The 27,738-nt window shown below is 39.8% G+C and overlaps 2 protein-coding genes and 1 pseudogene across 4 annotated transcripts; 1 reads left to right on the top strand and 2 right to left on the bottom strand.

Moving 5' to 3' along the window:
• Positions 1 to 1,492: 1,492 nt before the first annotated feature.
• Positions 1,493 to 5,719, bottom strand: LOC148096618 (immunoglobulin kappa light chain-like). Its single transcript, XM_087835470.1, has 3 exons — positions 5,698 to 5,719; positions 4,984 to 5,292; positions 1,493 to 1,824 (listed from the first exon to the last, which is right to left on the bottom strand). The coding sequence occupies exons 1-3, from the start codon at positions 5,717 to 5,719 to the stop codon at positions 1,493 to 1,495; spliced, it is 663 nt and encodes a 220-aa protein (XP_087691596.1).
• An 8,583-nt stretch (positions 5,720 to 14,302) lies between these two features.
• Positions 14,303 to 21,992, bottom strand: LOC148096617 (uncharacterized). Of its 3 annotated transcripts, none has more exons than XM_087834977.1 (7): positions 21,724 to 21,992; positions 20,600 to 20,656; positions 17,590 to 17,763; positions 16,508 to 17,468; positions 16,218 to 16,385; positions 15,888 to 15,983; positions 14,303 to 15,439 (listed from the first exon to the last, which is right to left on the bottom strand). In XM_087834977.1, the coding sequence occupies exons 4-7, from the start codon at positions 17,462 to 17,464 to the stop codon at positions 15,125 to 15,127; spliced, it is 1,536 nt and encodes a 511-aa protein (XP_087691103.1). In that variant the 5' UTR covers positions 17,465 to 17,468; positions 17,590 to 17,763; positions 20,600 to 20,656; positions 21,724 to 21,992; the 3' UTR covers positions 14,303 to 15,124. The 3 variants fall into 3 exon arrangements, with proteins under 3 accessions (XP_087691103.1, XP_087691104.1, XP_087691102.1); XM_087834978.1 differs by having other exon boundaries at positions 17,590 to 17,691; XM_087834976.1 differs by lacking the exons at positions 20,600 to 20,656; positions 21,724 to 21,992 and having other exon boundaries at positions 17,590 to 20,447.
• On the top strand, positions 18,895 to 27,385 carry LOC148096616 (Ig kappa-b4 chain C region pseudogene; annotated as a pseudogene).
• The last annotated feature ends 353 nt before the right edge of the window (positions 27,386 to 27,738 follow it).

Genomic DNA, 27,738 nt, shown 5'->3' with positions numbered 1-27,738 from the left:
TGGCTCACAGCTCAGTGGACAGTTAGATGAGAAAATATATATTTAACACATTTAAGGAAAATACAAATAAAATACAAATAAATACAATAAATGCTTATTAAGCAATTTTGATAGGAAATTGCTTAATTTTAGAAATGTTTTTGCTCTTTTTTGCTCTATAAAATAGTTGTTTTTTTTTAGAATCATTCATCTTAGCAGTGGGATTTACATGAAAAGAGAAACAAATTAAGTTTGAGTGAAAATGTAAATTTTTTGCACTCTCTGGTCAACTGACTCAGTGAATCAAATGACTCAAAAAACTCGATTCACTTTGGTGAGTGACTCATTAAAACTCGATTCAGTAAAAAGAATCAAATTTACCATCACTAACTAACTCCTCACAGCGCTTCGTTACATTTATTGCCCTGACGGTGCTCGCTGCACTACATGGATAAATGGAAAATGTTTTGCCTTTTATGTGGCGTTAGCTTCAGTCTCTTTACTCCTTTTTGTGCATCCAGCGTTTAGCTGTTGCTTCTTCTTCTAACGCTAATTTAAATTTAAAGGCGCTTTGGCGCCACCTGCTGGACTGGATTGTGGGCCATGACGGTTTTAAGGCCTGGATATTTTCTTGAGAAAATCCCTGTGACATTTAAAAATCTGAACGTCATTATCTCACCCATACTCTTTTGTAAAATCTCTTCAAACATTAACTGAACAATACTTCTCTGAAAAGCCTTCGTTTAGCTGACTACAAATCACTTTTTCTGTACTACAAATGTGGAGTAAGCCTAATTGTTGAGTCACTTCCGGTATTTCAGACAATCCCTTTCCGTCAAGAGCCACTTGTTAATTTGTTGCAGACTTGTTAAAGTGTTTTCTTAAAGGTTATTTTGTTGACATTTTTTTTTTTTTTTTAATGTAAAAGTGTTTTCGGAAATGTTATTTTGTTGTTGATGTTGTAAATGTGATTTGCACTTCCCAGCCACCGTACTAAAGGCTTCACTTTCAAATATTTGTTGTCTGACCATAAAGACGAGAAAAAACAGAAAAAAAATTCAGGAATGAAATAATTAATTTTTCCATTAAAATTGAATTTATTTATTTAACAGGACACCTGGAGAATCACACTGACACTGAACTGACTGAGAGCAGTGTTTGCTTTCTTAATTTTAATCATTAAAACTAATCAATCTTTAGAAATTGTTGAGCCTCAGGGTGACTGAGTGTTGAGATCTGTTTCTTTTATTTAAAGACAGTGTGTTCTGTGATCCATTATGAAGCTGAGGTCAAAGGTCAAAGTTCCTGAGTTTTGAGTGGGTAGAAAGCAGTTTCCACCATAATAATCATTTAACAGTGAACTTTTGATTTTTTGAGTGATACGATGAAAAATCCAGTCCCTTCAAGAAATTGTGTGTGTGCTCATTGAACTGTGTCAGTCTAGAAGAAGCAGCTGGAAGTTACTGCAGTTTCTGTTCAGTCTGACTGAGGGAGGTTTTTGTACGACTATTTTTCACTGTGTGAAGAGCTCCCAAGTGCTAGCAAGGAATTCTCCTTTACAGTAATAAACTGCTACATCTTCAGCCTGAATCCGACTGATGGTCAGAGTGAAGTCAGAGTTTGATCCACTGCCTGTAAAACGAGCTGGAATCCCTGATACTCGAGTGCTGGACTCGTGAATGAGCAGTTTAGGAGTTCCTCCATTTTTCTGTTGGTACCAGGCTAACCAGTGTTTGTTGTTATAAACACGAACATCCTGACTGGTCCTACACTTGATGCTCACAGTTGCTCCCACAGCAGAGCTCACTGCTCCAGGCTGAGTCACTGTGATCTGTCCTCTGGACTCTGAGGACACAGAGACAAAAACATAAAGCAGCTTCATGGTTTTGTGGGCTTCATTTCAGAGGGACAGATGTTGATAGAGGAGAGGAGTTTGATTCTCTGGACTTTACCTGTGAAGCAGCAGCAGAGGAGAGTCCAGATGAGGACGCAGATCAAAGTCATGTTTTTGATGAGGAGGATTTCTGTGGCTTCTGTTGTGATGAAGGACAGCTGTCAGTCATCCAGTGTTCAACTCTCAGGACTATAAACTCTCCCAGAGCACTGGAGCATGGTGCTGCTGATGCAAAGTGCCTCTCTATGGAAATCATCTGACTGACTCACACAGGGAGTTGGGTGGATCTGATGATGTTGTTTTCCAACATATTTGGAGTTTTAGTGGATCAAAATCTTGTCTCTGGCATTGATACACAGATAACAGATTAAAAACCTAACCCTAAGATGCAGTATAAGGATCTATTTTTTTTTTGTAGCTGTGGGGAGCTTTATTTCTTCACTGGTTTAGGAGATGTAGAAATAATAGATTGTTTATTAGGTAGTGAGGTCATAAGGAATGCAGTTTATTAGTGGGTGTCGTAGTAGGATTTTGTTGTTGATCGGATGTAGGAATACAAAATAGAAAATAGTCCTGGAAAGGAAACAAAGAACTGGGGTGCAGGGCAGTGGGGCATTTAACCCCCACCCCCAGGACAGTAGCAAGAGTTACTGAGGGTGAGGGGCAGACAATGGTCAATGGACATTACCTTAAAAGGAGATGGGGGTCAGGGTGTCAGCACACCTGGCCACTGTACCAGTGTTTTACAATACAATACAACTTTGTTTGTATAGCACGTTTAAAAGACCAGCGGTACACCAAAGTGCTTTACAATAAAAACAGGAAAATTAAGACAATAAAAAAAGACTATTAACAAAGTACCACATATGTCATCAGGTTAAGGGCACAATTATACAACAATAAAAGGGAATATAAGAACAAAGTTACTAAGAACAGATATAGCTAAAAGATAAAATAAAGATAAAAGATAAAACGGAGTCTGACGCACGGATAGCGATAGGAAGGTTGTTCCACAGATTCGGTGCAACCAGGGCAAAAGCACGGTCACCCCTAGATTTAAGTCTAGATCCAGGTTGAGCCAGGAGTAATTGGGCTGAAGACCTGAGGGCTCGCCCAGGGACATATAGACTAAGAAGATCGACAAGATAACGAGGGGCTAAATTATTTATAATTTTAAAGGTGAGCAACAATATTTTAAATTCAATGCGATATTTCATGGGTAACCAATGCAAATCAATAAGAACTGGGGTGATAAAGGCATGCTTTTTAGTGCCAGTCAGGAGGCGAGCCGCAGCATTCTGGACAAGCTGAAGTTTGTGAAGGAGAGTGGAGTGAAGACCAAAGTAGAGAGAATTACAGTAATCCAATCTAGAAGTCACAAAAGCATGAATGAGCTTTGCAAGATCTTTATGAGGGACATAGTGCTTAGCCTTAGCAATAAGGTGTAGTTGGTAAAAGCTAGATTTGATTACTGAGGACACTTGTTTGTTAAATTTAAAAGAGCTGTCCAGCAGGACACCTAGGTCACTAACTGAGTCAGAGAAAGAAGTGGCAAAGGAACCAAAGGTATCAGCTGATAGGCCCCAAGGGATATGGTTGCCAAGCACCACAATCTCCGGGGATTTAGTGTAGGAGGAGGAGACCAGAGACTATAGGGCTTTGGAGCGTGATGTCACGAGAGGGGGCATGGCCATGATTTTTGTTTGAGGCACCATGTTTCTGGGCCAAACAAAGTGCTAACGAACGAGGAGCGAAAGCACTCGGATAACACCAGCTATGGTTTGTACTTGCTATGCGGTCGATTGTAATGTTAGATCGCATGACCGGCAAGGGAATAAGCTTGAAAATGGTTTATCTTTTCATTCTTTCCCCGCCTGGAAGCAACATGAGGCAGCTCATGTATCGGATGTTACCAAAAGAAGGCATCTAGTCTGGATAGCAGCTGTGAGACGAGCTGATATGCAGTTCTCTTCCATCTCCAAATATCCGTTGGTGTGCTCCAGACATTTTCATTCCGGTAAGTTCAAAATATGTTCATATTGTTTTTCTTGTGACATTACCAATGTGTTTGATGTGTCACATGGCCCTCTTCCTATTGAAAAAACAAAAGTTGTATCCAAGATGGCCGACTTCTAAATGGCCACCATGGTCACCACCCATCTTGAGGAGTTTGCCCCCTCACATATACTAATGTGCCACAAACAGGACTTTAATATCACCAACCATTCCCATGTTATTACGGTGTATCCATATAAATGGCCCACCCTCTACTTTATCATAATTGTAACAAAGTGTTTAGAAAGTTTGCACATACATGTAATTTTTCATTTTTTTATGTGTCCATCTATAGAACGCTGCATGCTATATTCTAAATCTGCCTGTTCTCTTTCAGAAACCTGCCTGCAGAAAATGAACCTAAAGTATGTAATGCAAGGATGTCTTCACTTTCAAGATGGAGAAAGCATAAAGTTCGACTTTAAGTGACAATTATGGACACCTAATATGATAAGGAGATTCTGCAGGTCATTAATCAATGTATAAAACTATAATAAAATGTATTTTTAGTGACACAGGACTCAAACACGGAAGCAAGATGTATAATTAGAATTATTTATAATAAATATGAATAAATCATTGGAATTTCTTTAACCATAAAGAATAACCAAATCCTTCAGGACAATGTCACATCAATGCACAGAACTCACTATGTTATATATGTCTTTTCACGTGTGTTATGAATAAATCTCCTTTTTTTTGGTACCGGTACTAGTTTTATTTTGTTGTATTTATCCACGACACCTTAAAGGCCGGTCCATGAAAATATTGTCGGGCAAAAACTGGTCCGTGGCGCAAAAAAGGTTGGAGACTGCTGACTTACAGTATAAAGCGCCTTCAGGTGACTTTTGTTGTGCTTTGGTACTAGATAAATAAAATTGAAATTCAATTTATTAGTACAAATAAACCTGTGTGTGTGTGTGTGTGTGTGTCTTCAGTGAACTGTATCAGTCTCTGCAGTATCTTCCAGCTGCAGCAGTCACTTCAGTTTCTGTTCAGTCTGACTGAGGGAGGTTTTTGTACGACTGTTTTTCACTGTGTGAACACATTCTGACTGTTACGAGAGTGATAACTCTGACAGTAATAAACTGCTGCATCTTCAGCCTGGACTCCACTGATGGTCAGAGTGAAGTCAGAGTTTGATCCACTGCCTGTAAAACGAGCTGGAATCCCTGATTGTCGACTGCTAGCATAGTAAATGAGGAGTTTAGGAACTCCTCCATCTTTCTGTTGGTACCAGTGTAAATAGGGCGTACTTCCAGAAGCATAAACATCATGACTGGTCCTACACTTGATGGTGGCAGATTCTCCCACAGCAGAGCTCACTGCTCCAGGCTGAGTCACTGTGATCTGTCCTCTGGACTCTGAGGACACAGAGACAAAAACATAAAGCAGCTTCATGGTTTTGTGGGCTTCATTTCAGAGGGACAGATGTTGATAGAGGAGAGGAGTTTGATTCTCTGGACTTTACCTGTGAAGCAGCAGCAGAGGAGAGTCCAGATGAGGACGCAGATCAAAGTCATGTTTTTGATGAGGAGGATTTCTGTGGCTTCTGTTGTGATGAAGGACAGCTGTCAGTCATCCAGTGTTCAACTCTCAGGACTATAAACTCTCCCAGAGCACTGGAGCATGGTGCTGCTGATGCAAAGTGCCTCTCTATGGAAATCATCTGACTGTCACAGAAACTTCAATCTTTGATTCTCTCTTTTGTTATTCATTGTTATTCATTTAGTGCCCAGCGATAGACTGGCGACCTGTCCAGGGTGTACCAAGCCTCTCGCCCTTAGACATCTGCGATATGCTCCTGCGCTCCCCGTGACCATGAAAAAGATAAGTAGAAGTGAATGGATGGATGTTATTCATTTATTTCATCATTGTAATTCATTATTCACTCATGTATCATCATGGGAAAGCACCAGCTTACATCATTGAACTTTTTCAGCCATACGTCCACAGCAGGTTAGGCCTTTGATCAGGGTCTGTTTACTCTACGTCAGACGAGGCTGAAAACTAAAGGAGACAGAGCTTTTACCAGAGTGACCCCAGACTCTGGAAATCTCTCCCTCTGAGGCTGAGATCCGTGGACGCAGTGGTCTCTTAAGAAACAACCAAATGTCATGTTATTAGACTTGACTTTAGTAAACGCTTTTCTTCAATGCTCTGTTATTTACTTTTGTCTGAAGTTGAATGAGGGATTCACCAGTTTGTCACAATATTGCAGGTGTCAATATTTTATATGGATAGAACTGAAATGAGTAAATAATATGGAAAAATAAAAATAGGGTGTTTTTTTTTAAAGATTTTACTAAAGAATGCTTCATATCAGCTATCAGAATTACACAGGGAGTAAATCGACAGAAAAAAAAGGAAAAAGAAAAAAAGGGTGGGGATAGCTCAGTACGTAAATGGCCTGTATTTGTAAAGTGCTTTACTCGTCCCTAAGGACCCCAAAGCGCTTTACACATCCAGTCATCCACCCATTCACACACTGGTGATGGCAGCTACATTGTAGCCACAGCCACCCTGGGGCGCACTGACAGAGGCGAGGCTGCCAGACACTGGCGCCACCGGGCCCTCTGACCACCACCAGTAGGCAACGGGTGAAGTGAACGACCGAGACTGTCCAAGCCGGGGCTCGAACCGGAAACCTTCCGATTACAAGGCGAACTCCCAACTCTTGAGCCACGATCGCCCCGTAGTGTGCTTGCCCCATGATCGGAAGGTCAGGCGTTTAAATCCACCAAACAGCCACCTGAGGTACCCTCTACTAACTGCTCGCCAAGTGCTGGATTGGCGGCTGCCCACTGCTTCACTAATTTAATCGGTTGCAATCGTTCTGGGTCGCTGCTCATGTGGTCGACCGGCCAGTCAGCTGAGCAGTTTTGCCTTCTTTTTCTAACTTGAATATTTGTATACTTTTCCTTTTTTCTTTTCCTCATTTTTGTGATTTTTGGACTTGTTTAAAATCCACAAACATCTGGAGCTCCCTGACTCCTCCGTCAGACTTCTGTTTGCTGATTTCTCACCAGCGTTCAACACTCTGCAGCCTCATATCCTGGCCACTAAACATTCCTCCCGATTTCACCTGGATGATCCGCTGATCCTGTGGATATTGGACCGTTTGACCAACAGGACTCAGAAAGTTCGGCTCAACAAGTCTCTTTCCGGTCTCTGTTCCACCTGCACTGGCTCCCCCCAGGGCTGTGTGCTCTCCCCCCTGCTCTTCATCTTCTACACTGATGACTGCAGATCCACACAGCCCAACTGTCACCTGGTTAAATATGCTGACGACACAGTTTTCCTGTCACTGCTGTCAGGCCCTCTCAACACCACGGGCCCACTCTGCAGGAGTTTGTAGAGTTGTGTGACAGCTCAAACTTGAACTGAACGTGAGCAAAACCAAAGAGATGATGGTGACCTTCTCCAGTAGGCAGATGGGATCTGGCTGCTTCAGTCACCACCACCATCCATGGGAAGCCAGTGGAGGTAGTTGAGGAGTACAAATACCTGGGAACCATCTTTGACAACCTCCTGCAATTCTCAGCCAACACAGAGGAGATTCTCAGGAGGTGCCACCAACGGCTATACCTTCTTAGGAAACTCAACTCCTTTGGAGTCAGCACAGCCATCATGATGACTTTTTACGATGCCTTCCTGGAAAGCATCATGACCTTCTCCATCACCTGCTGGTTCCACTCCCTCAGCCTTCAGAACAGGAACAGACTGCAGCACACGGCATCAGCGTGCTCTAAAATCATTGGCCTGCCTGTCAGAACTCTGACAGGTTTTCAGCCAACAGGCTCTTAGACAGGCAGCCAAAATCATCAACAACCCCTCTCACATCCTTCACCCCGGAATTCAATGGCTCCCCTCTGGGCGACGCCTCCGCTGCATTTCCTGCAGGACTGAGAGGAGGAGGAGCGCCACCTTTGTCCCCAAAGCCACTCTGCTGTTTAACTCCAGCCAATAAGAACATTTCCCCACACCAGAAACATAAACTACTCTACACTCTTTTTATACTGCCGACACTTTACTCACTTTTAGTAACTTACAGTGATATATTTACTTATTCGGTCACTTTAATTTAAAACTGTGTACATAATGTATATTCTGTGTATTTATTATCTCACTCTTATTGCCTGTTTATGCCCTGTCCTTATCTTCAACGTCATGCTGCTCTGTTGTATCTTAATTGCCCCGTGATGATAAATAAAGTCTTTCTGCTTCTGCTTCTGATTCTAAATGTAGAGGACGTATTCCCTACAGGATTAATAAAGCGTGCAAAAAAATATTTGTTGAGTTTGTTTGTTTCAGAGTCAGAGAGCCGTGTCTCTCTACAGTCAGAGGTTTTTGTACGGCGCCTCAATGAGTTTGTATCACTGTGGTACACGTTCGGTGGAGGAACCAGACTGGAATTTGGAAGTAAGTCAAAAACAAAGTTACTTCTATGCCCTATTTTTTTTTTTTTTTAGAAAAAATATATATCTTCACTAATGTGCAAGTTATGTTTAGCATTTTTATTTTTTATTTTTTGGGGGTTTGGTTTTGGTAGGCTGAGAAACTGTCTTTTAGAAAAGTAAACATAAAAAATTATTTAAATTTGGAAAACAGAAGGTTATGCACTACAATTATTTGCTTTAAATGGTTGAGCTTGTAGGTTTAGTTCAGTCTGACAGTCAGAGAGCCGTGTCTCTCTACAGTCAGAGGTTTTTGTACGGCGCCTCAATGAGTTTGTATCACTGTGGTTCACGTTCGGTGGAGGAACCAGACTGGATGTTGGAAGTAAGTTTTTACTGTTGTAAAAATAAGATCTTATATTTGTTTCAGTTGTTGACTGTTGGCTGAGAGAAAAACATTTAAAAACTTTTCCCCCTGATATATCAAGGAGGCTGACAGAAATTTATGTCTAAATTTGTGTTTGAAACGTTTACCTACTTGCTGTTGATAAAACTGTTCCTTCAGTGATTTTTCTGTATATGATCTTCACAGTAAGTTGTGGATAAACAACATTTACTTGAATAAAAAATCTTCAAATGAAATTAAACAGACTAAACTTAGATAGTTTCAGATCAAGGTTAACTGTATAGTAAATATCTCTGTTTATGAAGTAAATAGTTTGAGTTGTGTTTTTAAAAGTATTTCCCAGTAATACTTAAAATCATGAGTGAGTCAGATTTTTGTGAGTTTAACCCTCTTTTGTAAAACGTTGCACTTTTTTCCTTCTGTATGTGGTTTGGACATATTTCACTGCTGTTATTTCTGTGCTGAGAGTTTTCTTAAAGGGAAGTGAAACAATGTGTGAGTGTTGGAGCAGAAAAACATCTGACAGAAACTACCTGTTACCCGTTCTCTAAGCTGATTGGTGTCTCCTAGGTGATGTCCGTCCCACCCTGACGGTGCTCGCCCCTTCCAGTAAGGAGCTGGAGCAGGGGAATGCCACGCTCACATGTCTGGCCAACAAGGGCTTTCCCTCAGACTGGAGTCTGTCCTGGATCGTTGACGGCCGCAGATGCAGCGGCGTTGGTTGGGAAGTGAGCAGGAGCCCCGGGGCGCAGCAGACAGACAGGCTCTACAGCTGGAGCAGCACCCTGATGCTGCCTGCAGACCAGTGGGAGAAGGTGGGCTCTGTGACCTGTGAGGCCACGAGGGGCTCCGATACTCCACTCTCAGAGACTCTGAGGAGAGACCAGTGTTCCCAGTCCTGATTCACTGGGGGCATGATGCTGTTTTTTGTTATTGTTGTTGTTTTTTACACTTTGCTACAGCTCTCAGTCTGCAGTCTTTTTCAATCTCAGTCTCTTTAATCTTCATCTGTTTGTTGCATGTTTTATGAACTTGTCAAGATTTTACAGCAATAAAGATTTTTCACCTGAACATGTCCTGTTATTTCTTCTATTTGTTATATATGTTTATAAATATATTAACATGGATTTCAACGTTTTTAAAATTTCAACATTCTTTATTAAATAACAGTTTTAATGTGGTTACAAACACACTGATTAATTGAAATAAATAAACCACTTAAAGAAGAAAGAAAAATATATATACTGGAAAAGTCAACAGGCTAAAACACAGTAAACCATGTTTGTTTGTAAATAATTTATATTCATATGTGTCATGTTGATAACAACAATCGTGATATTTGTAAATAAAAATATTATATTTATTAATCATGTAATTTTCCTGCACCTGTCATAGACGAGCACATGACTTCCAACAATGACCCAGTCCAAAGTTTAAATGTTAAACGTTTAGAGAAGAAGGAGAAGAAGTTTAGAGAAAGATGATCAACATCCAAACATTAGAGGATCATTTCTCTAACATGGAGAACAGATGGAAGAAGGTCAGTGCTTGTTCCAGAGTTTCTCCATCATAGCAGAACATCATTGTGGTGAACCTGGCTGCATGCTGAAGCAAAGACAGAGAGTCTCACCCTGAACAAGGAGCCCCAGGGTGGCCAGCAGTAGAGTCAGTGACATCATCATTGTGCTGCTGGTGTGTGAGTGGCTCTGAAAGGCCTGGACAGCCACTGATCAACACTGGCCTCTTAACAGCTGTGAGCAGAGAGGCAGGACACATATGCAAACACACAGAGTCAGTCAGCTGCAGCTGTCCTGAGCTTACAAAGCTTCCCTCAGTGAGACTGAATAATGAAAGAATTCATGACATCTAGTGGAGAGAAATAGTTTTGATTTCTTCTCCTGAGAAAAGCTGATAATTATTCAGAAACATAATGAACAACAGAACAGAAGACACAGTTCTAACATCAATGTATTTGTAACACTTAATATTGACACAGTAAAAAGCATCAGTAAGATATTAGTAAGTGCTAAATTCATCATTTATAAAACATTACTTAGTATGTAATTTATAAAAATAGATATAAATACAAGAAAAATAACAGACTGTGGAAGAGAGACAGAGATTAATAATAACTAATGATTAATTACAGAGAGGTGTTTAAACACATAGTGAGTCAAAGGGGAGTAAAGGTGGGAATCCCCCAGCAGCCTGGTCCAGCCCTAACTATATGCTTTAGCAAAAAGGAAAGTTTGAAGCCTAATCTTAAAAGTAGAGATAGTGTCTGTCTCCTGAATCCAAACTGGAAGCTGGTTCCACAGAAGAGGGGCCTGAAAACTGAAGGCTCTGCCTCCCATTCTACACATCAAATTCAAAAGTGTTAAATGTTTTGGTGTTAGTAGTCTTAGAGTTAATTTTACTCTAAGTAGAGTCACATTCTTTTAATGTAACTCTGAGGTGTAAAATGATAGTAGTTAAAATCGAGTGTTAAAAATGAGTGTTTCTATGTCAAATCTGGAGGTGTTACAATGGAAACATTAACTCTTGACCTCTTAACTCTGAACTCCTACAGGGGCTATGACACCAATAGAGTAAATTCACAGACTCCGCCCCCAGAACGGCTCCAATCGAAGCTGAAGTGAAGCCGTTTCAGAACATTTTGCTCTACATATTTGAGTTGTTTGCCATGCTTGGTAAGTCATTTTTTCAAAGATTGTTTCAATTATTATTATTAGCTTTTACTTCTGTGGCTCTTTGGAGTTGAGACAAAGCTGTGTGAAAGGCATTAGCCATGTTGCTCGGTGATAGCATAATATTCTGTTTTAGCTAGCTGAAAGGTATTGTTTGCGGCCAAATACCACAGCCTTGAAAAAAAGCTTGCAGGTGAATTTTCAGTCAAACCTTTGGTCAAATACACCTAAAGCAATGTCTAGAATGTGAAATGTTGGTGTAATGGTGCTACTTGAAGCCTGAAAATGATCTCCCATAAAAAAACGAGCAAACAGCAGTAGCAGACGTCCTGACTGGGTTCTACGTTAGCATTTAGATCCTCCAGAGTTTTGTGCACACGGTTTAGGTTGAGGTTTTACATTTAGTTCAGTATTACCTGTTGCCTGTGTCCTTGTCTTTTGGGAAAATACTTTACACAAGTAATGGCTCAAAAAGGATTCCTTTTTTTTTTTTTACTGTGCTGCAATTGATTGCGATATTAATTAGTGTCGACTAATTTTTATTCAATCTCCACATAGGATATGCTTGTGAAGATGGAATATGGGGGAGAGCAGAAGTGCGTTGAAGTTCCACAAAGTGATGAATGAAGGACATGCATATTGTATTTTGTATTTATTGAAATAAGTGATGAGAATGCTGTTATTTGCATTTACCAGCTCACCTATGTCAGACCTTTTGATAAACAAAATTCTAATGAAAGTGAGAACATGTACACTGTTACATCTTTCAGAAAATGTTTTGAAATTGTGGTGCACAGTTCAGAATAAATGTTTTTCAAAAACCATTGCGTCTTTTTAGTAAATGTTTATTTCCAAGAGAAATTTCTAGAAGTTCAGAACAGTAAAATTCCCTCTTTTTAGAATTAATTAGAAGATAACTCTTACATAGTTAAACTAAAATACTCTTTGAGAGTTAATATATAAACTCTTAACACCTAGTTAGCATTAGTAAGTGTTAAATTATCAACTCCAGACAGATTTGGCGTTTAACACTAAATCAGAGTTAACGTACCAACTCTCCAAAAAGAGTTAAATTAACACTCTCTGGTGTGGACCCATATAGACACTTTAATAGTGTTGAAATCAAATCTGACCGTGTTAATTTGGACATGCTGGATTTGCTGTGTACTTTTAAATACTCTAGGAACAACAAGTAGGCCTGCAGTGTGAGAGCGAAGTGCTCTAATAGGGTGATATGATGCTATGGGTTCATTCAGATAAGATGGGGCCTGATTATTCCAGACAAATGTGAGGGGAAGGATTTACAGACGTAATTAAACAACCCCAATCCTTTCTAGTTCCTAATCTGCCTCTAATCTAGTTTTCTACCCTCCAACCAGCTCAGGCGCACCCTTATTGTTTCCCCAATAAGTAATATGAATACATGGTGTGTTTTTAACATCCCATCAATGTCACGGACTGCGATGGCAGACGTGGAGTTGTGGAACAGGAGGACCCAAATGCAGGACTCGGGTGCAGGTGAACAGTGAGCTTTATTTACAGTGAGTGAAAAACCACAATAATGTCCAGAATTCAGCACGGTGGCTCTCGTGTGATTCTCGCTGAATCGCCACACAGTGCAAGTGTCCATAAATGGTGAAAGGTGACAACTCCAAAAAAACCCAATTCCAATCTGGGACTCCGCTCCCGATTCCTGGTGGCGCACAGACAACACAGCTCAGCAGGGAATCCACAGTAGCGAGGTCATTCACACTAGCTTGTCTACAGTTGTACTCGACAGGTTGTTAAGAACCCCACACCGACTGGATCCACACTCTTAAATATCGCACTCCCGACGAGCGTAATCTGCTGCAGCCGGCTGCCGGTAACGAGCGGCAGGTGTGGCTGCCTCCAGCGCGGGAACACTTCTGGGGTCGCGATCCTTCTGGTGACCCAAAACATCCGGGAGTGCAAACAAACATAAACACAGAGAGACGGAGAAAGAAAGGAGAAAGAGCACAACCAACACTACCAACAGAACATATTACTTTATCAAGACTCCTCAGACCCAGGCTGTGACAATTAAGAAGACTGGATAACACGATGCATTAAAATCTATGATCATATCAAATAACCTTGAAGAATTACTGAACTGATCACCCCAAATTGTTTCAATCTTATAAGAGATGGTCCTTTTTCTTCCTCCGTTGGTGACCTGCTGGAACTGAGGACAGACACTTTTATCTTCAGCAAATTCATTTTTCTGACTTTTCACATCTTTCCTTTTATCACTCCTTTCATTGATCCTTGTTTTTTTATTAATAAAAAAGTTCATTTCTGCATTCATCACTTGTACCTCCAATAATCATGTGTAGTAATACTGAGATCAATGATTCAACTGATAGTTTGGACTAAATAACTTGTGAATGTGACCCACTGCAGAATTAAACTACCAACAGGCCGAGGTTACAGAAAGAACAACCTGTTCTCTAAATATCAAGATCATTTCTTTTAGTGTGAACAGACATTTAATAATTAACATAATTACAATATTAAAGAAATCTCTTATACAAGAATCAGAATTTACAAGTATTAAAGAAACAAATGAATCTGCTGTATTTTGTAACCTTTTGTGGATCCTCAGCCTTCAGTCACACAGCCTAGTGTCCCCCCCTCAACCTCCAGTCACGAGGGGAAAATAAGTTTCCGTTGACCAGTTGGTGTTGCTGGAGTTTGTGGCTCCTACACTGTAAACCCGAATAAGTTACCAGAACTCAAAAAAATTGAGGCAATCGATTGCCTCAATTTTTTTAAGTTGATCAACTCAAAAGTCAAATTTTTCCAGAACATAAAAGTTTGGATTACATGGTACTTGTATCTTTTCAGAACGGTCAACTCAAATATTTGCAGTTAATATGACTTAAAGTTTCAAGTTTACAAATTCAAAGGAATAAGTTCACAGAACTTATAAAAAATAAGTACACAACCACAACATTTTTATGTTAACAACACTCAAATGTTTATTAGTTTGTGTTGTCATTATTTTAAGTACACGTTAATCAAATATGTTGACTACTTGATACTTAAAAACATGTGACCCAAAACTTAAAAATTTTGAGGCAATATATTGCCTCAATTACACTGAGTATCGGTAACTTAATATGCAAAAGTCATAAACATCTGCCATTGAACAGTATCTTGCCTGCTCCCTTTTAGCACATTATGTTGAAATTAAATACATTTTTTTTTTAAAAATTAAAAATAATTAACAAAAACATTTATAAATTAAAATAAGTAGACCAAAAATTGTTTAGTCAGGAAAACTGTCAGAGTAATAAAGAACAATGCCAAATAATAATAAATAATATCAAAATGTGCTTTTGGCTCTCTGGCTAATATCTGAATAAGGCAACAGGGCAGCAATTTGAGTGAATTACAATGCTATTTGTTTACATTAACAAGTATCAAACAGTGAAATTTAGGTCATCTTGCGCAGCCCACAATGTTTTAGAAATAGTATTACAAAAAACATTAAAACATACAAAACATTAGTGTTGCTTTGCATTATGTTAATGAGAACAAAGGCTCGTTGTATAGTTTGGACCTATTGGCTGAACACCTGTAGAGTAATACAAAAACGTTTTGAGGCATTATTTAGATAAAAGCAGAGAACTTTGAACTAGCCTTTTATAATGCTTCACCCTGCATCCTTCTTTCAGATGAGTTTCTACATAACCAAGTCATTCTTGAGGGTCTGTAACCTGGGTGACAGTTTACTACTTTCTAGACCAAGTAAAATCTTTTGAGTAAATTCTAAAGTGTTGGTCAGGGCTTTGGGGTAGCTGAGGTGAAGTGCATAGATCAGTCCAAACATTACCAGGAAGGCTTCACCAAATCTGGGGAGACTGACCACGGCATCACTTTCAATGACGACAGAGATTTTCACAGGTTGGTAGTGAACTGGACTTGTCGTGTCATGGTCACTGACGACAGTGAAGAGGGCCACTTCAACATCATCAAGCTCCAACTCATCAGATTCGTCCTGAATGAATGAAAAAGAGATACTAATCACAATCTAACCCAAGAAATACAACAGACGACATATAATTTCTCATTTTACCAACTCTCGTTGAGATCCAATACCTCTTTTACAAGGGAGACCTGGGTCTCACTGTAAGAGGTGAAAAACAGAAGATCCATGTTCTGCACACATAAATCAGCTAATTCACCAGAGAATCAAGTGGTGTGAGATAGACTGAAACTAAGCTAAAGGAAATACACAGGAAAATGTTTTACTAAACATCTTATCACTTTCAACAAAACACCAATTCGGTTCATTCGTAGTGAGGAGACAGAAAAGACCATACATGGAAACCGTATGGGTAGACTAAACAAAGGTAAGTCCAAACAGTGCATCAAAATACATGTTTGTACTTTGATGCACTGTTTATATACACAGTAGTATCTGTTAGATACTTAAGGACACTCACAGTGCAGGTTCTGAAAAATCCAGAGACATCCTCACACAGATAGACAGGAAGGGCGTGGAGAACGGTAGTGCGCTTGGTGTGGATATCATGGATTTCCTATTGCCAGATAAAAACAGAATTGTATATACTGGTGAGTTTACTGAACAACAACAGCAACAGTCAAATCAGAACATATGTCCACAAATAACCTGTTCACATCTTTAATACAGTCAGACAAATAGCAAACACAAAGTGGACTAATAGCAAAATTCAAAAAGCTCATTTAAATCATTAAACCTGTCCAATGTTCCACTGGTTCAACCTATGAAATGTGTAACAACCTATTATTACCTGTTCATCGTGAATTCTTAGAATTTCAGCCAGGGCATCTGCTGTCTTCCCAGTTTTTGATGCCTTCTGTCTGAATAAGGTCATCAGTCGAGGAAGATGGCGGTCAAGTTCAGCGTAGAATGTATTGGGCAGGTTCTGATTTGTAATCCGCTGAAACTCTGCATACAACTACAGCAGAAGGACAATACAGTTCAATTTGAAGAATCTCGCACAGCTTTATAAAGCAGCAAAAAGCTGCCACATGAGTAAGAATTACAATTTTCATTTTAAAGAGAGCTGATCCATATTACCTCAGACTCCATTTTTAGAGCAGGCCAGAGGTCCAAGAGCTCCTTCACTGGTGGGCAGGACATCACTATGGTTTGTCTGCGCAGGGGAAATGTGGTCTCCATCAACTTTCTAATGAGGGGCAGGTTCTTCTCAGCCTTCTTGACTTCTTCAACAATTGCTTGCCTCAACTGGTCAAGGCTTGAAGGATCCTTTCCTTGGGGAAAGTTTGGTAGGAAGTTGACTTCTGCTCTCTTGGGTCTTTTAATGTTGGAATGTGAAGGTTCATTATCAGGATTACTTCTACTTCTTTTTCCAGCATTAACAGTGACCTCCTGACATCCAGCCCGTCTCATCTTGGTCCTATAATTGCCCATCTTAAACTTGATGCTATTTTTCCATCCATTCCAGCCAGTCTCAGATCCTGCTTCCTTCAAGCAGGGATGTTTGGCTACAAGAGCCTCAGCAGCTTTTGCAATCTCTTTATCACTTGGGTAAGCCTTAAAACTATACATAGTAGATGCAAGCTTTTCTAAAATGTTGTGCTTGAGGTCTCTAGTCAGCTTAAGGTGTCTGTTGCTCCTCTCATATTCGGCATTTCCATGTTGAAGTTTCAGTTCAACATCAAATGCAAATGTGGGAACTGGAAAAGGACCTTGAGGCCACCTACTGAGACGTTCTGGAGATGACACATCTGAAAGTAGATCAGTAGATGCAGTAGAGCTGGAGTCTTCTGAAAGTGAGATGTGCACAACAGCTTTTTCTGGCAATTCCTCAATGTCTGCAAGGGAAGTAAGTTTCCCGTCAAAGTCTGGATCTTCATAAAGCAAACTGAAGTCAAGGTCGATTTCCAGCTGTTCTTTTATAATCTTGATCAGTGCATCAACAGAGGCTGGTCGTGAGCTGAGTTTTAATTTTCTAGCCCGGTCTGTCTCAACAACACGAATAAGCATTGGTTGTTGGGGAGGTGCAGCTGCCATTGTACTAATGAAAAGACAAAATCAGGATGTTAAAAGGTACGATATAGAATATATTAATTGCTCAATTATACAGAAAGTGAATACAAACACAATAACTGATAAATAAAAGAACCATTCATTATTACCTGAACTCAGTTCTGTCTCACTTGAATGAACCGCTTGGGGGTCAGCAGCAGCGAGTCGTCTATCTTGTATGCCGAGAGAGGGACTGTATCGTTGAGATCAGACTGCAGGTGGATTGACAGGCTTGTGTCAGCAGTTGACAGCTCATAGGACCGCAGATGTTCAACATACCAGGACTCATAGTCACAACACAGAAAAGATACATTGTGATTCACAAGGTAGATCTGTTTTATTTTGCTAAATTTAGACAGTCCACCACTGACTCCTACAGACAGAAACATTCCACAGACATAGTCTGTGCCATCAATGGTCACCTTTGATGTCTTGTAGATTGTGTCACTAGTTGTTTGTTCTCTAATGTGTGCTTGAGCAACCTCTGGTAGAGCTGAAACCAGAACAGAGTCAACCCTGGATGCCTGAGTTTTTGGCTTGAAAAATGATGGCGCAGCAAGATGATATGCCATCATGTGTTGGTGTCTGACTGCCATTGTCTTCAAAATATTTTTGAAGTTTTGAGTGTCACGCACCACTCTTTTGAAAAAGCGGTGCTTGGCCTCAAACCGCATGGTCCAAACGTGCAGCAGGGGCCCAAAGCACTTAACTAGAGCAGGATAATGCTCCACGTAGTGATGTTTAGGACGGAGCCTAACCTCAGGGAAAACTTCTAGCAGTGCCTGTCTATGATCACTGATTTTGCACACAAAATAGTCTAAGGTTTCATCAGTAAATGATGGGCACAATGCTAACTCTACCACCTCTTTCAGCTCCATCAAAACTGCCCATACCTTATCACCCTCTGGTACTACACTGCCAACAAGCAATGGAAGAAGTCGGAGCAGAGTGGCATTTTCATGTCCATTACCTCCAATCGTTCCTCGAGAAAGAAACATTTTGTGAAGGGGCTGAGGTCTATCCACTTTATCGGTGTGCTGATATGGGAATGATGTAATCTTGTGATTCAAATACTCCAAAGTGAAGTACTTCAGCCGGATCATCTCTTTAACACAAAGAGAAAGCTCCACGGGAACAATACCTTCCAGAAGATCATGGAGTATATCTGGAGGAAACCCCGTGATTGTGTGGAAGTAATTCAGGGACTCATGCAAAACACAGCCACCTTTAACACCAAAGTGGCTGCTCAAAGTGTCACTTTCTTGAACAGTTTGTACATGTAGGTCATGGCTGGCTTCGGTTCTCTGAGGAAACCTTCTCTCTCTGACTTCAATTACTTGAAACTGTTCAATTGAGCCCATACAGAATCTGCAAACATGTCCTGCTCTAAATGACTCTACAAAGCCACCTAATCCATGAGCAGCCAAATTGTCAGCAGAAACACAAAAGATGGTGCCTCTGACATTCTGGCCAACTCTTTCAATGAAGACACCGTCTTGTTCCAGAGTACGAACATCACGCAGCAATGGAGCAAGTACAGCTGCATATCCATACTTGTGGAGGTCTGTCACTTTTACCAGTATTGCTAGCTGTATAGCATGTAATGCTGATCGGTATTTTGGTGGTACATTAGCGAGGACCCAATATACAGCACAAAGTTTGTGAATTTTGCGTGATGTGCCAAGTGGATTGGCAATTTCAAGCTCATCAATATATAGCTGGAGTGGTAGGATGAGATCCCCTGTTGACAGTAAGTCATTTTCAAGGAAATTAGAGCCATCAGAGCATGATGCATATTGACCAGATGCAGTATTTGGTTCAGTAATCTTCTTAAGAATGTCTGTGTTTTTAAACAACTCTTGAATCATTGAAAGGATAGGAACATACATGCTGGTATGTCCAGGTTGATCCAGCTGATACTCCACTGGCATTACACAAGGGTAGTTGCACTCAATAAAGGTTTTTCTGCGCTTGGTTGAACTCAACTCAGCACCTTTAGAGGTTGATGTAGACAGAACATTGCAATCCATGACAGTGGCAACAACTTCACTCAGTGTAGGTTCTGCAATACTGTGACCATTTCTCTGCAATATGTCACTAACTGCCTCTTTGATCAACGGCTCAGATAAGGAGAAGATCTGATTCAAGTGTTCTACTATTTCTTGAGTAGCCGTGTTTGAGACATGGAGGATAGCCTGCATCTTTAGGAATAAGGAAGACACATTTTTTTTAAGTTGATTTCTTAGACTGTCAGTGTCACACTGATCATCATTCCCCACTTCTGTGCTCTGGCCTGGGCATTCTTCATGCAAGTCACTAGCTACTTCAGAAATACTGGCTTGGAGATTATGGGGATCCTCACTGACAATATCACTTTGAAAGTCTGTTGCAAGACTTGCTTGGTGTGCTCTACTTTTATGGGAATTGAATGAAGAGTACACATTTGTGCTATACCTACAATCCTTATATGGGCATGTCACTGTTTCATGATTTTTCAAATGCTTTCTGAGATGACTGAAAAGGCCTGTTTCAGAAAAGGGCTGCTGAAATGTGCATAAAGGGCATTTAAATAACACAGGCCTCTGACTCTGCTCTGCACAACTGCTAAGTTGTGCTGTATGATATCTTGACAAATGAGTACTCAATGCATTAAGTGTCTGAAATGTACAAATGCAATCAGTGTAGAGGCATGGAAGAGGGCTGATACGGGAATAGTGGCTGTGCTGCAGCCTGTAGTGTCTAAATAACTGTATTCTGGAGGTGAAGGAAGCTGCGCACAACTTACACTGCCAGATCATGTTGGAAACAAAACAGAACTCCTTATACTTACAACTTAATATAACAGTTAAGTTATATTAATAAGTGATAAATAATAACAATAAGTGAATTACTATTAGCTCACAAAGACATGGTCATGGACTACAGCTAACACTGCTTTAAAATGGCAACCTGTTTTCCTCAAAACAATTTGTTTTATATGTTTTATAGGTGGAAAATAGCACAAGTAAAGTTGGTTTAGTAGTTAGTTTAACATATTTTTAAGACAACTCGAGAGAGAAAGAGAGAGAGAGCGAGAGCGAGAGGTGATTGGTAGAAGAATTCACAAACAAAACGAATTACCTGGTATCTTTATCACATCCCCAGTTCTCTTCCTTGACTCTGTCTTAATTCTTGAAGCTGGAACAGAGAGATCCAAAGGCATAAACTGATGAACAATTAAAAAGCATCCAAACGGTGACAAATTATAAATACTTCCATTTATAATTTTTCCCTGTTAATGATCTTTTCATTTAATCCCCAAAGTGTGAATGCATCTCTAGTCAAGATACTAAAGCCATCGAGCAAATATTACAATACTGAAGACAAGCAGCAGCACTTGAACTTTAACGGCATGGTTAAATCAACAACAACGCCATTTCTACAAACTAAAGCCTTACTGATGAGAGGTCCCCCCAAACATATGTTATTTGAAATTATTTAATGTGCATACACAGTTAATGTCAAAAATGTCAGGCTCCTCATCACTGCTTCTCTCTCCTAACGATTCTGGTTGTTTTGATCGACAGGTTTGTTTATAAGGACCTTAGTGATCCAAGAGTGCCAATTGGTTGGCAGAAGTTGATTGACAAGTGATTCCACTAATTAGGCAAAGTGAGAGGAGACGATGTGTGCGCCGTGCTCTTTCATTGGCCCTCTAACTCTGGCTTGTGAACAACGTGGCTCGTCAGAGCAGGTGTATTAGAAGGATGAGTTTCCCGATCATTCTACGGCGTAAAGTGACTGATATATATAAAAAACACCTATCGAGACCGTCGCTCAAACGCCTAATACACCTGCACCACTTATTTGCACATATAGTTTAAAATATAGCGGCTTGAAAGCACTCTCACTGCAGACAGGTATCTCCGCTGTGTAACTGCAGGGACAACGGGCTTGTTTGGACCCAACTATTCTGAGTCATGAGAGGGGGTTTCAAAATTTAGAGAGATTAAAACACTTTGTTTCATACTAGGCGACCGGGCGCCACCTCTAGAACAAGTAGTATCTAACTTTTTAAACAGCCTGCGACCCTCATTACAACAACTTAATGCTAGCTCTGCAAGCGCAAAGTTTCCTTCGGGGAGAGCAGCAAAGCACATAAAAAACACGGACCGACATTTCTGCTATTCTTTTCGACACGCCCCCAAAATGCAACTAAATATTCGTATTTTAACAATAAACTAATATCAACATTGAAAACTTACTGTAAGTCCAGTGATGCTAGTTGCTGCCGTTAGGTCCAACTTTCTCCAGTCGTCGGTGTTGCCTCTTTGGTGCTGTTTCCCGCCCATATACCTTTACTTCTTCTGTGTTTTGTATTTTTTTCCAAATAGCGGTAAACGATCAGTGTATACTGCTCATTAGCGCCGCCTTCCGCTTCGGAGGGTGAATCAGAGATTAACTCGGAATAAAAATTGATTCCTGCAGCTGCTCAACACTTAAGGAAAAAATTAAAATATATATATATAGGATACATTGATAAGACAATGAATATTAAAATAAATACATTTTGTCTTCCACTAATGCATTTAAGACAATTTGATTTTACTTATTTGGTGAAACACTTTGAGATTTTATTGTATTTTAGCATGTGCTACATAAATTAAGTTTATTATTAAATCCTACCTACTTGAAACAACAAAAATAACAGAACTTTACCATTCTTATATGTCCTAACTTAACTGTGTTACGTTGTGCTTAAGTTATGATTTTAAGTGATGCTTACTTAATATAGAAATAGTTCAATTCAATCAAAAATTATTAGTTTCATTTACTCAAAAAGAAGAACACGTTACACGAACTTGACATATTTAAGTTAACAGAACTTTTTAAAGACTTTGAGTATACACTACTTAATCTATTTAATTACTTTGAACATTCGGGTTTACAGTGTACTGGTTGTAGTCAGAGCCAACAAACTCTTACTGCTGGCTCAAATCGGTACTTTAATCCACCTTGAACTCTGCTCTGATTGGCTGAAAGCTGCTAACATGCAGGATAAAGGCCTCACTTTCAAATGTTTGTTGTCTGAACATGAACACGAGAAAAAAATGAAAAACTCTGGTCTCATAAGAGCTGCATGTAAAACTGGATATATTTGACTTTAAACTGATTCGATATAATCTTTAGAAATCATTGAGCTTCAGGGTGACTGAGTGTTGAGATTTGTTTCTTTTGTTTAAAGACAGTGTGTCTGTGATCCATTATGAAGCTGAGGTCAAAGTTCATGATCAAGCATCTTCTAACTTCTCAAAGATTCACAGCAACAACTGTGTTAGTTTGAGATTTCCTGAGTTTTGAGTGGGTAGAAAGAAGTTTCCACCATAATGATCATTTAATAGTGAACTTTAGATTTTTGAGTGATATGATGACAAATTCAGTCCCTTCATGAAAATGTGTTTGTGCTCATTGAACTGTGTCAGTCTCTGCTGCAGCTGGAAGTTACTGCAGTTTCTGTTCAGACTGACTGAGGGAGGTTTTTGTACGACTGTTTTTCACTGTGTGAAGAGCTCCCAAGAGTTGACATCAAATTCTCCTTTACAGTAATAAACTGCTGCATCTTCAGCTTGAATCCGACTGATGGTCAGAGTGAAATCTTTGTTTGATCCACTGCCTGTAAAACGAGCTGGAATCCCTGATGCTCGAGTGCTGGACTGATAAATGAGCAGTTTAGGAACTCCTCCATCTTTCTGTTGGTACCAGGATAAAAAGTTGGAGCTCCAAACATTCTGTCCAGTTGTACATTTAATGTTCACAGTTCCTCCCACAGCAGAGCTCACTGCTCCAGGCTGAGTCACTGGGACCTGAGGTTTAGACTCTGAGGACATAGAGACAAAAACATAAAGCAGCTTCATGGTTTTGTGGGCTTCATTTCAGAGGGACAGATGTTGATAGAGGAGAGGAGTTTGATTCTCTGGACTTTACCTGTGAAGCAGCAGCAGAGGAGAGTCCAGATGAGGACGCAGATCAAAGTCATGTTTTTGATGAGGAGGATTTCTGTGGCTTCTGTTGTGATGAAGGACAGCTGTCAGTCATCCAGTGTTCAACTCTCAGGACTATAAACTCTCCCAGAGCACTGGAGCATGGTGCTGCTGATGCAAAGCGGCTCTCTATGGAAATCATCTGACCAAGTTTAAAGGCACAATGTGAAAAAGTAAAGGTCTGGACATCTCCTGTTGTTTTTACAACATTCTGTAGATCCTGATGGGTTTGAAGAACTACTAACTGATTATATTTAAAATAAGTTCATTTAACAGTTGCTCTTTGCCAGGATGTGGAGAAGTAAGAAATTCCTATTTTTTCTGAATTCCTTCGTTCATGTTTGTAGCATTAAATATTTCATGGAAAGCATTTAGTCAGTGACTTTATGATGGTGTACATTGTTGGGTCACACTTACATTTATACAGATACATTGATTCAAGTAACGTTTTTGAGTAAATTCTACTTGCTGGTGAAGATCATGTGACAGAACTGAAAGCTTCACAGTGAGAATACAATAGACTTTGTGGAGAAACTGTTTTCTAAACACTTGTGCCACTGTGTTGGTATTTGGAACGAATGTAATACCACATATTATTTGTATGGATGCAGTTATACTCACTGTATCTATAGTACTATTGAGTGATTCATGCTGTTTGACTTATTGGAAACACATTTTTAATTAAGCATAACATTTTATTGGTTTTGTTTGCGACGTTTTGATCATTAAAGTTTCTGATGACAATGTCAATTTTAAAATGTTGCTATAGGAGACCATTCAGATGGCTGTGATCCAAAATTAAATTTTGTTCAAACAACATGATACAACATGATTTCCTCCAGTACCATCCACCTCAAACATATATTACAGTTTCTGTCAGTTTGCTGCAGTTCTCAAATCAATGATGCTTTTCCCCAATCAAATTAGCCTTTCTCACTGTTTTTATACACACATACACACTGCTGTTGTTTCTACACTAATAAAGGGATTTGTTACTTCGTTGATCCACTTGAATCTCACAACTCTTCGAAACAGTTTTGTCAGACAGAACTCCAGATCTGTCACTTTGCTGAATACTGTCCAACACTGCATTAGTGTTTCCACTCAAATTACTTCAAAGCAGTGAAATTGCTCTTCAATTATAATCACATATGGACACATGTTCTCAGAAGACGTTTAAGTTGAAACATTTAGAAATGCATAATCTCAGTCTTGTGTCACACGTCCATGCCATGGCACTGCTACTGTAATTACACAGAAACATATACTATATGCACTCACAGACCACTTTATTAGGTACACCTTGCTAGTACCGGGCTGGACCCCCTTTTTCCTTCTGAGCTGCCTGAATGCTTTGTAGCATAGATTCAACAAGTATAACATATAGTTGCTGCAGATTTGACAGCTGGACACCCCTTTCAACCACATCCCAAAAATGCTGTCTTGAACTGAGATCTGGTGACTGTGGAGGCCATTGGAGCACCGTGTTTTTGTTTTTTTGTTCTTACAATTTTGGTCACTCCATATGAATTATAACCTCAGTTTCCTGTTCTTAGGTGACAGGTCCCTGCAGTGCAGTCTTCTACTGCTGTAGCCCATCTGCTTCAAGGTCACATGTTGTGCTTGCAGACATGCTATTCCTGTTTGTATCAAGTGGTTGATTGAGTTACTGTTGCCTTCCTATAAACTCAAAACTTTCAGGCCATTCTCCTCTGGCCTTTGACATCAACGAGGTATTTTCACCTAGAAAACTACAGCTCACTGGATATTTTCTCTTTCTCAGACCGTTCCCCGTCAACCCTACAAATGGCTGTGTAAAGAAATCCCAGCAGATCAGCCTGTCTGGCATCAACAACCATGACACTTTTAATTATCTTTCTTAATGATGCTTGAATTAATCCTCAGCAGGCTGTGTCCAACATGTCTACATGTGTAAATGCTATGAGCTGCTGTCATGTGATTGGCTGATATTGATATGATAAACGGACCAAACTTCAGAACAACTGAGATAATCCATCCACAATACGAGGTTAGTCCTTAATATACTGCAACATCATGGGAATAGAGCAGCTGCGAGAGAATTCAGCATTAATGAGTCAATGGTACAGATGTGTAGGAAGCAAGAAGAATGAGGTGAGTAAAGTTTAACTTATCTGACTGTTTTTTTTCGCTTAATGCGCCTTATGGTCCGAAAAATAGGGTAATTCAATATCTAATTTAAGACCAATTTATTTTTTATGTACTGATACATGAAAATTTGTAACTACAAGACATAATACTTTTTTTGTTGTGACTGTCTGTGCATGAAGTGTGTTGGACAAACAGTGAATTATTTTGTTGAGTTTGTTTGTTTCAGGGTCAGAGAGCCGTGTCTCTCTACAGTCAGAGGTTTTTGTACGGCGCCTCAATGAGTTTGTATCACTGTGGTTCACGTTCGGTGGAGGAACCAGACTGGATGTTGGAAGTAAGTTAAAAATAAAGCTGATTTATTCATTTTTTCTTTTAATTTTTATTCCTTAATTGAAAATGTCGAATGTTAATGTTTAGCTTTCTTATTAATATTTTTGCTCCAAAAGTCACATTTGGAAATGTATATGTGAAAGGTTATTACAGTGAATAATTGAGAGTGGGGTAGTTCACAGTATTAATTATTATTTCTAGTTTCCATGTAAAGTTTTATTTTGAGGGCTTGTAGGTTTAGTTCAGTCTGACAGTCAGAGAGCCGTGTCTCTCTACAGTCAGAGGTTTTTGTGCGGCGCCTCAATGAGTTTGTATCACTGTGGTTCACGTTCGGTGGAGGAACCAGACTGGAATTTGGAAGTAAGTTCATTAAACTGCTTTTATTATGAAATTTGATTAAGGTGGATCTTAAAATTAGTCTTAGAGAGCTTGAAAGATTAATTTTTTATGACAATTTTAATATTTGTTATTCTGCTGTTATATGATGGAAGGTGACTCAGAGCAAATGTTTTTTTGTCTACATTTCTGTCACAGAGAAAGGAAATTTTTATCTGGAACCAATATTAAACTTCATTATCCATCGATTAGTTTCTAAACTTTCCAAATAATAACTCTTATTTGAAAAGGGGATTAGAAAATGTGTAAAATCCAAAGTGTTATTGTGTCAGATGGGCCTTTGAATCGAAAATGCTTAATGATTGATATCTAATCGTCTATGATTCAGACTTTACATGGTTTTAAAGAAAAACTTGTTTGCACATCTGCTTTTATTTCCAGTGTAGTTTGAAAACATTTCAGGTCAAACTGTGTGATGATTCTCTCTGTGCTGATATGCATGAGAGGTTTCTTAAAGGGAAGTGAAACAATGTGTGAGTGAGTGACTGGTGGAGCAGAAAAAACACCTGACAGAAACTTCTTAACGGAGAAATTCAAATTGTGGTTCCTGTCCTCTAAGCTGATTGGTGTTTCCTAGGTGATACCCGCCCCACCCTGAAGGTGCTGCCCCCCTCCGTTAAGGAGCTGGAGCAGGGGAAGGCCACGCTCACATGTCTGGCCAACAAGGGCTTCCCCTCAGACTGGAGTCTGTCCTGGAAGGTGGATGGAAGAAGCAGCAGTGACAGGGAGGAGAGCAGGAGCCCTGGTGTGCTGCAGAATGACGGCCTGTATAGTTGGAGCAGCACCCTGAAGCTCTCTACATACCAGTGGATGAAGGTGGGCTCTGTGACCTGTGAGGCCACCCAGGGCAACCAGACTCTGGTCTCAGAGATACTGAGCAGAGATCAGTGTTCACATTTGTGACCTGACTCACTGAGACTCTGCTGCTGCCCTCAGTCTGTTCTCTCTCTGTCTCTGTTTCACTCTGATTTTAAATCTCATGTTTTACTGCTTGTAGTATTGCTAATGATTAAAAAAAAATTAACAATAAAGAAATCTTCAAATGGTGATTTTCACGTGTTTCAATTTAACTGTTGTTCTGTCTGAAAACCATCCTGAGGTTTCAGTAAGGACGTTTCCACAGATCAGCACATCTGTCTCTGACACACATTTATGACACTCACATGTGCTGTTTCACTTCACATCACATTCTTGTTAATTCGGTTATTTATAAAAAGTGACAAATAACAGAGAACAATGAATTGCATCCACCAGCTTCACCCAGGTATGAGTAGTTTCTTTGTTGTAGTTTCCATCATGTATGACTGTGACGGCTTCCTCTGTTGGGTTTAACAGAAACAGTAAAAGATCAGAATGAGTTTCTGTAACCTGTATTTGACTAGT

Source organism: Neolamprologus brichardi, chromosome 22 (assembly GCF_056152115.1).
Source record: "Neolamprologus brichardi isolate AB-2024 chromosome 22, ASM5615211v1, whole genome shotgun sequence".
Taxonomy (NCBI): Eukaryota; Metazoa; Chordata; class Actinopteri; order Cichliformes; family Cichlidae; genus Neolamprologus; species Neolamprologus brichardi.
This window is presented reverse-complemented; position numbering and strand designations above follow the sequence as displayed.

Excerpts from the sequence above, each read along its gene's own strand:
- LOC148096618 (XM_087835470.1), bottom strand. The coding sequence starts at position 5,719 with ATGTCTAAGGGCGAGAGGCTTG. Across the intron at positions 5,293-5,697 it reads GTCTAAGGGCGAGAGGCTTG|AGTCCAGAGGACAGATCACA; the intron begins GTACACCCTGGA and ends CTGTGTCCTCAG. Across the intron at positions 1,825-4,983 it reads GAGTTATCACTCTCGTAACA|AGTCCAGAGGACAGATCACA; the intron begins GTCAGAATGTGT and ends CTGTGTCCTCAG.
- LOC148096617 (XM_087834977.1), bottom strand. The coding sequence starts at position 17,464 with ATGGCAGCTGCACCTCCCCAACAACCAATGCTTATTCGTGTTGTTGAG. Across the intron at positions 16,386-16,507 it reads CTCTAAAAATGGAGTCTGAG|TTGTATGCAGAGTTTCAGCG; the intron begins GTAATATGGATC and ends CTTCTGCTGTAG. Across the intron at positions 15,440-15,887 it reads GATTTTTCAGAACCTGCACT|GACGAATCTGATGAGTTGGA; the intron begins GTGAGTGTCCTT and ends TCATTCATTCAG.